This window comes from Ochotona princeps, chromosome 22, assembly GCF_030435755.1.
Source record: "Ochotona princeps isolate mOchPri1 chromosome 22, mOchPri1.hap1, whole genome shotgun sequence".
NCBI lineage: Eukaryota > Metazoa > Chordata > Mammalia > Lagomorpha > Ochotonidae > Ochotona > Ochotona princeps.
The window spans coordinates 15738398-15752364 of NC_080853.1; the positions used below are offsets into that span (position 1 = coordinate 15738398).

Sequence of the window (13967 nt, forward strand, 5' to 3'; positions counted from 1 at the left end):
AGCTGGAAGCCGACTGAGCCGGGACCGCCTGGCAATCCCGCCCCTGCGCGGCCAACCTTCCCACCTGTGACCACAGGCTAAGTTTTTCCCAGCACATGCAGTAAACGTAGGATTGGGCATATAAACCCTGGCATTCTGGGTCAGCCTGCGCTGCCTCGGAGCTTTTTTGACGCTTGGGTCACCTTCGTCATAACCTTCCTGGCTGCCATATGAAATCACGTAGCTTCTTGGTTGTTTTAATGCTTGTTCCATCACGGGTTTCACTTTCCTGACTCTAAGCCTCTGTAAGGAAGTTATGGGGATTTTCCAACAAGCGACTCATTACACAGAGGGCTAAAACATAGACAGTGGTGTCTCCATTTCACAAAACATTGTTCTGTACCTGACGTCACCATTTCCGGAGTCTGTACCATGTCGCCCCAGTTTGGAGGACCTGGGGACGAGCTAAGGCAGAGGACGAATGAGAGAAGTGAGAGCCTGGCCTGGCCACTCATTCCACAATCACTACCTGCTCCCCACCCTCATGGAACTCACGGGCAGGTGGGGGCTCGCAGACACAGGAAGTGAGGTGCGATGGCCACGCAATATCCGTGTTTCTCCAGACTGCAGATAACGGCTCTCCTCTCCTCCCCTCCCGGTTCCCTTTTCATTCCCTCCGTTCCTCCTTGTTTTCCTGCTCCTCCACCTCCTCCTCTTACTCTTACTTTTTTTTCTCATTAATTTTTTTTTATTAATTACATTGTATTATGTGACACAGTTTTATAGGTACTTGGATTCTCCCCACCCCTCCCCAAGCCCTCCTCTTACTCTTACTTTGTTATTGAGGGTCTCCAGCCACCATGCCTGGCACATTTCAGGGGCCCAATAAGTATTTCCTGGATGACTGCAAAGGCTTTCTGGGGGAGGTGGCATTTATCCTTGGGATCTGGGGTCAGAAGGATCTCGGTGAGGAGGATGGGCAATAAAGGCATTTGAGGACAGTGACCCGCCTGCTGTGGAGAGACAGAGCAGGGAGGAGACTGGGGCAGGGCCAGGGAGGGAGAATGGTGGTATGGACCAAGGGCCCTCAAAGGCCAGGAACAGTGGAGGGCAGGAGCCCTGGGTGAGTTGGGTAGCAGAGCCTTTTTAGGTATCCGAGACTTTCATGGCATCACCTTAGGGCAGAAAGCCCCCTCTCCCCAAGTCAGTCAGGAGCATCCTGCCACCTGGGACTGGGCTTGGAGGACAGTGCCCACTGCGCCCATGCTTGGAGAGGAGGAGAGAGGCCAGCTGAACAGCATCCAATTCCACTGAGAGATGCCCCGCCAAAGGCAGGTGGGCCATGGAGGCCTTGCCAAGGCTCAGGCCTGGCAGGAAGTCCCTGGGGGGATGTCTTCCCACTTCGACTCCACCAGACCCTCTGCTCCCTGCTCAGCAACATTTGTCACATTCCACAGGATGGCAAGGCCCCCTCCTTTTATTCTGATTTTTTTTCCTAGAAACATAACCCATACAAAGTCTCCTAACTGGATGCAAATCTTGATGGGGATTTCCCCAAGGCAGTCACCAGCCCGGTTCAGACACGGCCCCTTTCCAGAGCTCCAGAAAAGCGCCTCCACTATTTTCCTGGCCCCACACCCCACCTGCTCCCAGAAATTACTTGTTTGACCTATCACCACCACAGGTAAGACTTGAACTTGAAAACTGCTCTTGAACTTTCTATGAATGGAGTCACACCGTATGAACTGTTTTTGTGTCTGGCTTCTTTTAGTCTACGCACGGTTTTCAAGTATTTTTGAACCAAAATAAACTTAGTCTTGACTTTCGTTTTCCACCAACTTGTTGACCTGTGTGATGTTCATGGTGTCGCACGTATCCATGGGGGCTTCGTTTATATGTAACATCCAGGGCTGGCTCCAACATCTGCAGGGGCTCAAGGGGTGGGCACTCCGTGCAGGAGTAAACACACCACTTGAGACACCAACATCCCACATCAGAGTGTCTCCTTTCAAATTCCACTTCCACATTCAACTCCAGTTTCCTACCCTGAGAAGCAGTAAGCTTCCCAGGCGTTTGGGTCCCCGCCAATTGCAAGGGAGCCCCAGGCTGTGCCCCAGCTCCCAGGCTCCAGCCTGGCCGAGCTCTGACTGTTGCAGCCATCTGGGGAATGAACCAGCAAATGAAAGATTCCTGTCTCTCAAATAAAAATAAACATTTTTCAAAAGTTTGTATTGTAAATGCTGTTAGATAGTTATTATCCTGTGCTGTTTAGGGAAAATTTTTTTTTAATTTGTTTCATAGACAAGTTCAAAAAAAAAAGATTTAGTGGGGTTGGCACAATGGTGTAGCAGGCTATTTCTCCACCAGTGATGTCGGCATCCCATATGGGCACTGGTTCACATCTTAGTAGCTCCACTTCTGGTCCAGCTCCCTGAAAATGGACTGGGAAAGCAGCGGAGAATGGCACAAGGCCTCGGGCACCTGCACCCATGAGGGAGACTTGGAAGAAACTCCTGCCTCCTAGCTTCAGACTTGCCCAGTTCTGGTCGTAGCAGTCATTTGGAGTGTGAACTAGAGGATGGAACATCACTGTATCTACATCTCTCTGTAATTCTTTCAAGTAAAATAAACGAGTCATAATATACATATATGTACATGTATATATGCATTTACATGTATATATATATATATATATATATGCGACTTAATTTTTCTAAGGTAGAATTAGAGAGAAGCAGAGTGAGATCCTCCATCTGCTGGTTTATTCCCTAAATGGCCACAATGACCAGGACTGGGCCAGACAGAAACCAGGAGCCTGGAATTGTATCTGGGTCATCTATGTGGGTGAGTGGAGCCTAAGCACCTGGAGCCCCTGCTTTCCCAGGACCCTGGAGCACAAGTGAAGCAGCCGGGACTCAAAACAGATGCACATTTGCAATGTCAGCATCACAGGTGGTGGCTTAATGTGCTGAGTCACAATGCTGACCCCTCACTGACAATGATATTTAAGGAATAGTTTTGATTCACAGTTGAATTCATGAAGGACCTGCAGATGTGGAGGCCAACCATAACCCCCTGGAAAGAGCCTGCTCCAGTTTCCCTGTTGGTGGACATCTGACTGCGTCCAGTACAGTGTCCTACCTGATATGGACATTATCACACAGTCCTGATACCAACCCAGGCACCTTGCCCTTGGGTAAACGCCAACGAGAGGAAATGCCAAGTTGCAGCTGGGTGTGTGTGACTGCGACAGACACTACGGGTTTCCTCAGGGGTGGTGCCAAGACCTCTGCCACCAGCACCACACGAGAACTTTAGAGGCCACAATCCAGTATGACACTGGCCCCTCTGCTCCCCTCCAGGCCTGTGGGCAGAGGCCTGCGAGCCACACAGGGACCATGTAAGGGAGTGAACCCAGGTCTTAAACAGTCAACACACTCCACTCATCTGCCACTAAACGCAGGCTACTTGTTTTATAAGCCAATTAATTTTTTTTTCTTGTTCAAACTTATAAAGTCCACAAACTCCCTGCCTTCCCAAACCCAGTGGTGCCATTCCTTTTTCACTCAGAAAGCTATTTATTTGAAAGTCAGAGTTACAGAGAGAGAGAGAGAGAGAGAGAGAGAGGATCTTCCATCCATTGGTTCACTCCCCAGACGGCCTCAATTTAGTGGGCCAGAGGCTAGGAGTCAGGAGCTTGTTCTGGGCCTTCCACATGGGTGCAGGGCCCTAAGGCTTTGGTCACCAGTCCCCCCCTCAGCTCCCATCACACACTGCCTGGTCATCCTGTCCCCGCCCCAGGCTCCCATCTGGATGTCCTGGTGCTCAGGGGCGGCTAACGTCACCCCCTGGAAGACAGACCCCACCACCACGTGGACTCTGCTCCCTTCCCACATCCGATCCCAGGACAAATCGGGTTTTACTGCCTAGAACATTTGCTGCCCCCTCCCCTCCCCGCAGCAATTCCTTGGTTTCGTGGCGAAATGCCACCTAACCCAGAAGATGCTCCCTTCACCCTATATTCGTTCCTCAAAACCATCTTTGGGTTTCCTCACAGCACTCACTTCCCACAGTCATGGGATTATGGGACAGGCCCTTTGTGTGGGATGACAGGGCCAGGGAGGGCACGGACTTCGAGCCACGAGGCACGAGGGCCCTGCGAGCCACGGCAACACGACGCCGCCCTGCTCTCACACAGTCGGGATCACAATCTGCTGCCGCGGCGCGAGGGGACCACGAAGGGGGCAGGGCCGGGTTCGGAGTTGTCCAGGATGCGCCTGATTAAAAGCTCTTCGCGCTTGAAGCCCTCAGGCCAGCCACAATTTCTACAAAGTACTCAGAGAGCCTTCCACCTGTCTCCAAGGGAAGATGTTGGGAGACATCGGGCGAGGGTAACCCTCCCATGTAGTGCCGTGGCGCAGGGCATCGGCTGTGGGCAGCCCGGGCCCAGGCGGGGTCCTCCGCCGGCTCGCCGAGAAGACCGAGGGGGCGTCTCCCCGGCTTCCTGCGGCGTCGGCGGCGAGCTGAGGTGGAGGCCGGCTGCGGCAGCGACCGACACGCTGGCGGCGGCGCCATGGCAGGGCTCGCAGGTACCGTGGCGGCAGCCTCCCGGGGGCGGGCGGAGAGGCCTTCAGGGCCGCCGCGCCGCCATGTTGTCCCCTCGGGGTCACCTTAGGCGTCGCTAGATCCTAGCCTGGGGTTTTCCTTCCGCGTTCCCGGGTACGGGGGCGCCCCTGCCCAGTGGTCCGGTGCTGACCTTTCCAGGATCCCGAGAGGAGGGTCTCCTTAGGCTCTCGCTCCAACCTCCCAAGGTCAGCAGCGCCCTCCCGGGGTGGGGGCGGGGCTGGGGCGCGCGACCATCCCCCTCCCCCCTTCGGCCCTGGATCCCCCCCCAGCTTGTGAGAGCCTTCCCCTCCCCCCACCAGCTATCAGAAGGAGCCTAAGGGGAGAAGGAAGGGGTCCCTGTTCCCCGCGGGTCCCCCGCTTTGGCGTCTGGAGTGCTAGCCTTCCGTTGGGCTTCCTGGCGGTCGTTCCTCCCCGTCCCGGCTCGGTGCGGGGAGTGGCTCCGGGGTGGCTGGGGTGGGGAGCTGTAGGAGTGGAATGCCTGACACCCGTCGTGGCTAGCGAAGGAAGAAAGGGGGTGGGGATGGAGGGACGGTGGCATTTGACCCCCGCTCCTCTTCCAGGCCGCCTGGGGTGGCGGGGAGGAAGGGGGGTGGTGTCCGCTCTCTCTCGCTCTTGTCCCCTAATGTTGTGGGACTGGGTGGGGTCTGGCCTAGGAAAGAAACAGCCTTTCTGTTTATAGGTTCGGATCGTCTTTTATCCCTTCCAGGGCACTGGTGTGTTGGGGACGGCTTCCCGGCCCTGCCTGACACGGTCCAGCCATCCGGTGGTCAGCCTTCTGCACGGCAGCACCAAAGCCTGGACCCCTCCCCTGCCCTCCGCCCTCCCTCCTCCCCGAGCCCCCCTCCCCTACCTACCCAAAACAAGTGCAGCTTAAATGCTGATGCCTTTGGTTAGCCCTGCTGTGTGTGTGTCTTCTATGGGAGGCTACTGAGTGTCAAGCCAGTCTCTGAAACGCTTTGAGTCCCTGGAAACCCAGCCGGCTTCCAGATCGAACGCCGATCTTGGAGTTAACTGCCAAAAACCAATCGCACCTTCATGTCTGTAATATGTTCCATCGAGGAATCTGGGCCTAGGCCATCTGTTTGTGTTGTTATCTTGGGAACACAATCATTCCATTTTAAGCCTGTCGCTGTGGGATAGACCAAGGACCGTGTGTCACCTGCCTCCTGACTTCCTGCTCCAGGAACGCTCAGGAATCCGCATCCTGTTGGGGTTGGAGCCCCGTGGGAGGGGAAGGAGGGAGGAGTAAAGGAGTCCTCCCCAACAAGAAGGTGACAGCAGGCCTCTGGGGTGTGTAGAGGAAGTCAGAGGTCGCCTGGGAACAGGCTGATTAGATTGGGGGTGTACACACACACACACACACATACACACACGTCTCCCTGGAGAAGCCCATTGCAGCTTCAGACTCCCTTGGTTCCTCAGCAGATGCAAGCTTGGAAATGAGTGTCTAGTCTGACTCAGGCCTGCTGCCAGCAGCGCACAGCTGAAGCTCAAGCAGTGTGCATCCGGCCTGCCCCCCTCCCCCCAAAAAAAGCTACCCTTCCTTCAGTCCCAGAGCAGCTCCTTCATAGATTGAGGACCCCTACCTGCACCATTCCCAGTCTTCACTTCAGCAGCCTAGATTAAAGAAGGAGCAGTCGTCTTGGGCTGGCGTCCCACCAGGTCGCCCTCATACCCTTGTGGCTCATCTCTTCTATGCTTGGCTTTTCGGAGGCCAAAGCTTGTGGCCGTAGTGATTAGAAAAAAGAGAAGTTGAGCACTGCGGGCTAAAGGCTTTGCAGTAGGTCACGAGCCACTGGCAACTCCTCCCCATGTTTTCTGTCAGAATAAAAATGTTTTCCTGGTGTAGCTTGTGAAGACGTTTTATAACTGAAGGAAGGGAGGTGCACACATTCCTCTCTGGGGGTGAAAGTGGGGGGTTCTGACATGACACATTCATGCCCAGGAGTCTGTCCCATCACAGCCACATGCAGAGCCCTGCTGCAGAGGGGGTGGGGGCAGCTCCCTGTTCTCTGAGCTGGGTGGGGTGGTGGGCACACCCTTGGGAGGCTCTGCATTCACAGGATGAAGTGTGTTTGGGGTTCTCTGAGTTTAGTGTGGAAATGCACAGAAGCTCTCTGTCTTGGGGCCCGCCCTGTGACCCCCTGAGTCCCCTGAGGCTGGAGGAGAGCTGCCTCAACTGGAGGCTGAAACAGCTGCAGCCTAGCCTGTGGAAGACGAAGGCTCAGACCACGCCTCGCAGCTCATGGGCGCTTGAGCTGAGGGCTGGAGCACCTCTGTCATCTGCAGTGCTGAATGAAGGTGCAGGTGCCTTCGGGGGCTGGACATTGGACTGAGAGACTTGGGAGCTCAGGGAAGGGAGGGGTGAGCAGGCTCAAAGGGGTAAGGCACCTTGTGCTCCAAAATGTTTGTGACAACTGTGACTAAGGGATTTGAGGAAGTGGCAGGAGGGAAGATTTACGGCCTCCAATTCCCTGCCTCGGTGTTGACCCAGGAACAGGTGACAGTGACGGGGACAGACATGGAGCGCCAGAGATGGGCCAGAACAGGTGTTAGGGCCGTTTGGTGAAGTGGTCAGCAGGCCAGGCCAGCCTGACATAATGGACAGGGAGGGGCTTGAGGCCAGGTTGAAAAAGCAGGGAGCCCAACAGTGGGAAGGGTGAATGGGGCGGAATGAAGGCAGCCTTAGAGAGCAGCCAGGCCAGGCAGGGAGCAGGCACAGTGGTTTGATGGAGGTAGGTCTGGGGCCTGATCTTCCAAACTCATGGTCCAAGCCGGTTCCCCCTCCCTCTCCCTCTCCCAGGTGTCCCTCGATGGAAGCCTGGAGCCAAGCCATGTGCCCTGAAGCTATCCCTTAATCCTGTGCACCCCAGTCAGGGTTACTGCCACCTTGCTCCCCTCCCATCCTTACTGAAGTGATGGCCTGCCTGACCCTTGTCCCAGGCCCACAAAGGCACCCCCTCCCGGAGGAGGAGTCCCTTATTCTGGGGACCACAGTGAAAGGGGTCTTTGGGGAGGGAGACACAGTCCTTTATGTCAGGACATTTGAGGTGGGGCCGGGTATGTGAGAGTCCAGTTTATTCCCGCTTTGTTGCCCCCCCCCACCAGGCATTAGCCCACTCCACAGTAGGCCATCAGCCCCATCCTAGAACTGTGGCGGTGCCGTAGAAGAAGCAACAAGAGACAAGTGTTTGGTGTGCCTCCGCCGCCCCGCAGGGTCTGGGGACACAGTGCGCGGCGGGGGAGGTACTGGTTTTTTATTTTTGGTAGAGGCGGTCCCTGTCCTCCAGGAGCTTACAATCTAGCTGGGGAGACACAACTAACGCACACAGATACAATTAGCGACTACCACAATATTAAGCACAACAGCGTGAGACCGGGGAAAAGCAAGGTCAGTGAGGGGCGGGGCTCGGAGAAGGTGTTTTTGTGAGGCAAGGGTCATTTGCTGGTTGAATAGGTCCAAATTGAGTGACACATTTTGAGGGGATGGGCACCTGAGGCAGTGGGGGAAAGGAATGGAGAGTGAAAGGCGGCTAAGGCTGGAATGCATGTGCCATAGGCCAGGGACAGCACGCGAAGACCCGCGGGGTGCAGCCTCCTCCCTCCGCCCCGCCCGGCGGGCACACAGTTGGGTGCCTTCTCCGCTGCACTGGGGCTTCAGCTGCTGGCGGCCGGAGGTCCATGCTGCTGGCTGGTGTAGTGTGTGGATCTCCGGGTGGGGCCTGCTGGTGTGGCCCTGGCTGGTGTGGCGCTGTCCCGACTTGGTCCCGATCAGAATGTGGTGCCTACACGCAGATCTCAAAGGCCTGCTCCCTCCATCCTTCCTCCCCCCTGCCCCCGCCCCGCAGTGGGACCGGTGCAAAGGGGAAAGGGGCCTGATAACGTCATCATGGGCTTTGCTGCTTCTCCGGAGGACCTACTGGCCCCTCACTGACCTTGGCAAGTGCTCCTCTGACGAGGGAGCACAGGGGACCCCCTATTCCTGCGCGGCACTGGCTCCTGTGCTGGCCCAGATGGACAGGAGCACCTGATGACGCGGCCGCCCAGGGCTGGGAGCTGGGGCCTCAATTGGGGGCTCTCTGCCTGCGCTGCCCCAGCACCTGCCGCCCGGTTCGCGACACGGTGTACGCCAGCTTCTGCAGGGAGTACCTGAGCACCTGCGGGGAGAGACCCAGGACCCGCCCTGAGTGGAGAGCATCCGCAGCCCATAGGCCGAGCTGCGGACCCCGCCCCGCCCCCGGCCCCGCCCGCCCGCCCGTCCAGCCGAGCCGGAGGGGCGGGCGGGCGCAGCTTGTCCACGAGTCAGGGCAGCTGGAGCTTGTCCAACTGTGCTGAGAGCTGCATGGCGGCAAGCTGACTGGACCCACAACTTAGGTATACCTCACTTCTCGCAATGGGCTGTGTCCCTGGAGGATTTCGAAAAGCGAATCCTACCCAGTAAATGCAGCATTCCAGGAACACCTTGAAGGAAATATGCGATTCCTTTGGCAAAGGATCCCTTTAGCAGGGAATTCCTCCTGCAAAGGGAGTCTCTAGGGCAAATGACTCTATGTGCAAAGCACCTTCCTCCAATTTCTTGTTACACAGAGTACTTTGGCCTCTGTGTGATGTTGTCTTTATAAAGCAATTTGTCTGGTTTTGGAAGCTTTCTCTCTCCCCCTCCCCTTTTTTTTCCTGCAAAGGGCTTTTTCCTGTTTTCTTCAAAGCATTTTTGTCTGATTCATTTTCTCTGCTAGCTCTTTTGTCTAGTTTCTTCTGCAATGCGCTTTTTATCGAATGCATTTGTTTTGTGCCACGTGCTTTATCTGAGTTATTTTTCCTGCCATGTGCGTTTTTTCCCCCTGTGGATTACTTTTCCTCTCATGTGCTGGGGGGGGGGAGGGTGGCAAAGTGATTTTCTGAAAAGTGCCTTTTCCCAACTTGTCTTACGTCCCACTGTGAGCGCTATATAAACATATGTATGTGTACACACACATATTTTTCTAAAAGATCTCCCCGCAATGCGCAATTTTTAAGATAAAATCTTCTTTATGAGAGCTGTGAAGTCTGGAAGTACAGAAGTGCGCCCACCTCCCTCCTGGGGTCGAGCCTGGATGTAGCGGGTTTTTCTTACCACGTAGGTAGCTATTAGCCTCGGCGATCATCCGCGCCCCGAGTCTTTGTTCCCGGCCAGGCGCGGGCGCGCTAGGGAGGGTCTGCGCGAGGAGGAGGGCGCGGGGGACGGGCGGGGGCCGCGCAGTGCCGCCGGCGGCATTCGGGCAGGGATCGCGGCAATAGGGATAGGACGGGTCGGGAAGGCGGCAATCGGGACACGGGTTTGTGGGTTTAGGGTGTGCGCAGTGGGAGTACTCTCCCACCGGGTCCCCCGGCACACTTACCTGCAGCAGTACGCGAAAGATGTACCAGCCGATGATGAGCAGTTCAGCCGAGGCTGCCGCCACTGCCGCCATGATTCCGAGAGTTGAGGGTGAGCGGTTGCAAGCGAGGGTTCGCCGAGGTCCGCTGGTCCCTCTGAGTCCGCTGTTGGGCGCACTGCCGCAGTCACGGCGGCCGTGCCTTAAGTACCCGCCCGCCACCCAACTACGCATGCGCGCCCGCCGGGGGGGTTCCGTGAGGAGGGGTGGCAGGGGCCGCTCATTCGTCAGGAGAGGAAAAAAAAAAATGATCCATCTCCTCTTTCCACACCGACCCCCGCCTCTTGAATTCCATTTTAGCCCCCTTCCAGAAGATTCTGCCTTGCCCGCTTATGCATTTTGATATAAAATGGAAGGGACCACAACTCTGGGTACGAGAGCCGCACCTCGGGCAAAGTTAGGGACGGGTCCTCTGCCCCATATCCTTGGTACCTTGGGAACGCGCTCAACCCTTTTTTCCTAACAGGCCGTGAGTTTGAAGCCGGTGTCCTTTGCCGCCCCCTCCCAGGGGTCCCTGAATGCCTAACCCTCCCCTGATTGTTCATAAACGGCGGGTCCTTGGTGGCTACCGTAGGGAACCGAGCCAGAGCATAGCCCTCTGGGGGTCTGCTGTGCGCCAGGGATGGATGGGGAAGGTTGGGCGCCCTTTCTGTGCTGTGGGGATGAGATCTACTGGGAAGTGGTCTGACTGCTCGGGAGACTTTGCCGCTGGCCAGGTCCACCACCGCCTTTGCTCCCCGCCCAGATCCTGGCAGGTTTGCCTCCTCCGTTGCCTGCGCGGTTCTTCGTAGCAGTGGCGTTTGGTTGCTAAAGCGCGGAGCGGGAGTTCCACCGCTACCGCCAAAGGAAGGGTGCTGTGGCAGCCCGGGTTCCAGGAGGAAGGCGGCCCGCAGAGCTAGGGCGGAGAGTCATTCCAGAGCGTGGGTTTATCTGACGGGAAGCGGGACCGCGCATGCAGAGTACATCTCTCCAACAAGTTGCTCGGCACAGGAGCTAACTGGCATTTGCCCCTGTGTCGCTAGAAAATTAATTTTGACTAAAAGTTCACAGAGGTCAGGCTCTGTTGAGGGCCAGCAGCAGATAGAGGTGTAGTGATCCAAGCTAGTTCAGTTTTGACAAGTAGTATAGTGATTTTTTTTTCTCCGTTGACTTTTGAAGAAGTTCACTGATCTTGGCAAAAAGGTACTGGGCTGATTGAAAAGGCAGACTTGGCCCAGGCTGTGGAGGAGCAGAGCTGTGGCAGGTGCATTCATTGCTTGCTGGCTCCAGCAGACGGGATGGCACCTCCACACTGCTGAGAGAGACAGGTGCTACAGAGCCCTGTGGTTCCCCACGAGGGCACAGCTTGGATCCTGTGGAGTCCCATGGCACCCACAGGGCGGTACTGAGAGGTCTGGGCCCTCCAGGACAGGCCACAGCCCCAGGAGGTGACACGTGATCTCTGCTGGCCAGGCCCAAGCAAAGCCAGTGCCCTGTGCAGACCATGCCGAAGTACCCTCTTGGGAGTCCCCAGCAGAAGCCCAGGGTGGGCACCCCATGGGGCTCCCTGAGCTGGTATCTGGGAGAGGAGTTGAATCCCCACGGGTGGGCAGGGAGGAAGGGGTGCTCACGTTTGCCGTTGTTGACCATGATCCATTTCCCCAAATAAGTATACATTCTGTTCCTGTTTTGTTTTGTTTTTTGTCTGTCTGTCCTTTGTGTGTCTGTCTGTTGTGTTGACTTTTCTCTTCAGGATCCCTGCTGCTTTGGTGATCCCGGGCTGACAGCCAGAGAGCAGAGCGGCTCAGCTCCCGGAGAGTGAGGGTGGAAGAGCGCGGAGGGCAGCCGTGTGTGCGCCGGCTCCCGTTAGGGCGGCTCCTGCAGCAGTGCCCGGCGGCCTTGGCGAGGCCCTGCTCAGCAGAGATCATGTATTGCCTCCAGTGGCTGCTGCCTGTCCTCCTCATCCCCAAGCCCCTCAACCCTGCCCTGTGGTTCAGCCACTCCATGTTCATGGGCTTCTACCTGCTCAGCTTCCTCCTGGAGCGGAAGCCTTGCACGATCTGTGCCCTGGTCTTCTTGGCAGCCCTCTTCCTCATCTGCTATAGCTGCTGGGGCAACTGTTTCCTGTACCACTGCTCCGACTCCCCGCTGCCAGCGTCTGCACACGACCCTGGCGTGCTGGGCACCTAACAGCCCTGTCCGCTGAGCAGGCATGCAGAAGACGGGAGGGGAGGCGCTGACCTAGGTCCTAAAACATTGGAGTTTCAAATCCCGCAGCCCCGCGGGTGCCACATTCCCAGCGGCGCCTTTTTGGCCTGTGATGTTATCCTTATAATGTGAATAACAGCACTGACCGGTGCTTCTGTCATAGAGTCCTCTAGTCTGGGGTGGGCTTGTGTTTGTGTGTGTGTTCTGTTCCCACCTTGGCCCCAGCTGGCAGGATGGTCACTGAGGAGTCTGTGCCCATCCTGGTCAGCTGCCCCAGCATGACCTTGGGCAGATAAAATGCCAGTCTCCCCATCACCTCCTGTGACATCCCCAGCCCTGTCCTGGCCCAACCCCGCCTCGTCAGTCTCCTTCCTTCCCAAGAGTGTAGTTCCGTTCCTGGTTCCCCTTAGTTATCTTTGCCCCTTTCCTTGTTGGGGGAGCACCTGTCCACGACAGGGCTCATTTTTGCACTTATCTCGAGTCTGAAGAGATTGCTGATGCCCGAGAGCCTCGCTTTTCCATCCTCCTTTCCCTGCTCGGCAGGCTAGACAGCCCTGTCTCAACCATGCCCACATGTCTGCAGGATTTTACCCACTCCCTTTTCAAGAAAGAAGCAACCAAGGGATGTTGCCCTCTCCCCTGGAGTCTGGGCTCCTGCTTTTTCACCCAGCCCCCGTTCACCTTTGCCCTGTGTCCTGCCTTCCTCCACCATCCCCAGGAGGGGGGCCTCATCCCAGGCCCCATGCATGCCCTGCGGGATTGAGATGTGGCGTGTTCGTGTAGCGCTAGTGGTCCCAGGCCGAGTGAATGGGAGAACTTGTGTGTTTATGGCAGCCACAACCCCTTCGATAGGAGTTTGGCTATTTCCTGGCATGCCATGAGTGTGTCTGTGTGTATATGCGTACAGGTGCACAGGGATCTTACTCCTTTTACAGAAGCTTTATGGGACGTGTTCTGATGTTGAGGTGTAGCCGTAGCTAGCTGTTGTAGGTGCCGCTGCAGTGTTTATTGAGCATGCGGATTGCAGAGTGAACGGCACACTGGACTCCGAAGTGTCAGATGAGACGCAGGGGAACAGCGGCCAGCATCTTCCCACCAGGAGCCTTCTCGTTCCTGCGCAAACGGACTGCACACTCTGAAGCATACACAGGAAGACTGTGACTGTGACCTGCTGTTTTCTTTTTCTGCACTTCAGTACCAAGTGGCAGCCAACGGGACTCTTCTCCAGGCCCCTGCCCACTGGGGGCCAGTAGTGTGGTTGTCTTTCTGCTGGGAACGGTCCATCTCTCTTTGTCGGAGGAGGCAGAGAGGAAGGGAGGCAGGGAGGTGGGTCAGAGGTAGACAGAACTGGAGGCAGTCCATCTAGGCAGCGGGACTGCAAAGCCACACTTATGAAACATTTGGACTGCTGTTCTGGAGCTTTCATTTCTGATGTGTTTGTTGCACAGCTGTTTGAAATGTTTAATAAAGCTTTATAAACTTTACTTTGTGGTTGTATGTGGCTACAGTCCATTTGGGTAGTGGTGTTGGGTTTCTGATTTGGTGGGAGGCAGAGGGAAGCATGGGGAGACTGAGTCGTTGGCGCCAGAGTACCTTAGCCTGAAAATTTGATCTGTTCTCTGGAGAGCAGATGGTGGGGCTGGGAGAGGGTTGGGGGCAGGGACCAGGCTGGGCCGTGAAGAGTGGGGTGCCTGGAGTTTCCGGGGATAAGATGTTGGTATTTCTCAGCTTCCATGGCCTCCCACTAGGAATTGTTTCCCT

At 56.2% G+C, this 13967-nt stretch overlaps 2 protein-coding genes and 1 long non-coding RNA gene across 6 annotated transcripts; 1 reads left to right on the forward strand and 2 right to left on the reverse strand.

Annotated features, from left to right (window-relative positions):
• Positions 1-343: 343 nt before the first annotated feature.
• LOC131482952 (uncharacterized) lies at positions 344-4180 on the reverse strand. The gene is made up of 2 exons (XR_009247421.1): positions 4044-4180; positions 344-444 (listed from the first exon to the last, which is right to left on the reverse strand). It is a non-coding gene; the product is annotated as an uncharacterized LOC131482952 (long non-coding RNA).
• Positions 4181-4190: 10 nt separating this feature from the next.
• BLCAP (BLCAP apoptosis inducing factor) lies at positions 4191-13690 on the forward strand. Of its 2 annotated transcripts, none has more exons than XM_058679315.1 (2): positions 4191-4311; positions 11752-13690. In XM_058679315.1, exon 2 carries the CDS (start codon positions 11925-11927, stop codon positions 12186-12188), a length of 264 nt encoding a protein of 87 aa, XP_058535298.1. In that variant the 5' UTR covers positions 4191-4311; positions 11752-11924; the 3' UTR covers positions 12189-13690. The 2 variants fall into 2 exon arrangements, with proteins under 2 accessions (XP_058535298.1, XP_058535297.1); XM_058679314.1 differs by lacking the exon at positions 4191-4311 and adding an exon at positions 4336-4568.
• NNAT (neuronatin) lies at positions 8533-10131 on the reverse strand. 3 transcript variants are annotated; one of them, XM_012927230.2, is made up of 3 exons: positions 9984-10131; positions 8991-9066; positions 8533-8762 (listed from the first exon to the last, which is right to left on the reverse strand). In XM_012927230.2, the coding sequence occupies exons 1-3, from the start codon at positions 10053-10055 to the stop codon at positions 8533-8535; spliced, it is 378 nt and encodes a 125-aa protein (XP_012782684.1). In that variant the 5' UTR covers positions 10056-10131. The 3 variants fall into 3 exon arrangements, with proteins under 3 accessions (XP_012782684.1, XP_004585856.1, XP_004585857.1); XM_004585799.3 differs by having other exon boundaries at positions 8561-8762; positions 8986-9066; XM_004585800.2 differs by lacking the exon at positions 8991-9066 and having other exon boundaries at positions 8561-8762.
• Positions 13691-13967: the final 277 nt, after the last annotated feature.

Coding starts and splice junctions, on each gene's coding strand:
- NNAT (XM_012927230.2), bottom strand. CDS start 10,055: ATGGCGGCAGTGGCGGCAGCCTCGGCTGAACTGCTCATCATCGGCTGG. Junction 9,067..9,983: donor TCTTTCGCGTACTGCTGCAG/GTAAGTGTGCCG, acceptor ATTTCCTTCAAG/GTGTTCCTGGAATGCTGCAT. Junction 8,763..8,990: donor GACACAGCCCATTGCGAGAA/GTGAGGTATACC, acceptor CTCTCCCCGCAG/GTGCTCAGGTACTCCCTGCA.
- BLCAP (XM_058679315.1), top strand. CDS start 11,925: ATGTATTGCCTCCAGTGGCTGCTGCCTGTCCTCCTCATCCCCAAGCCC.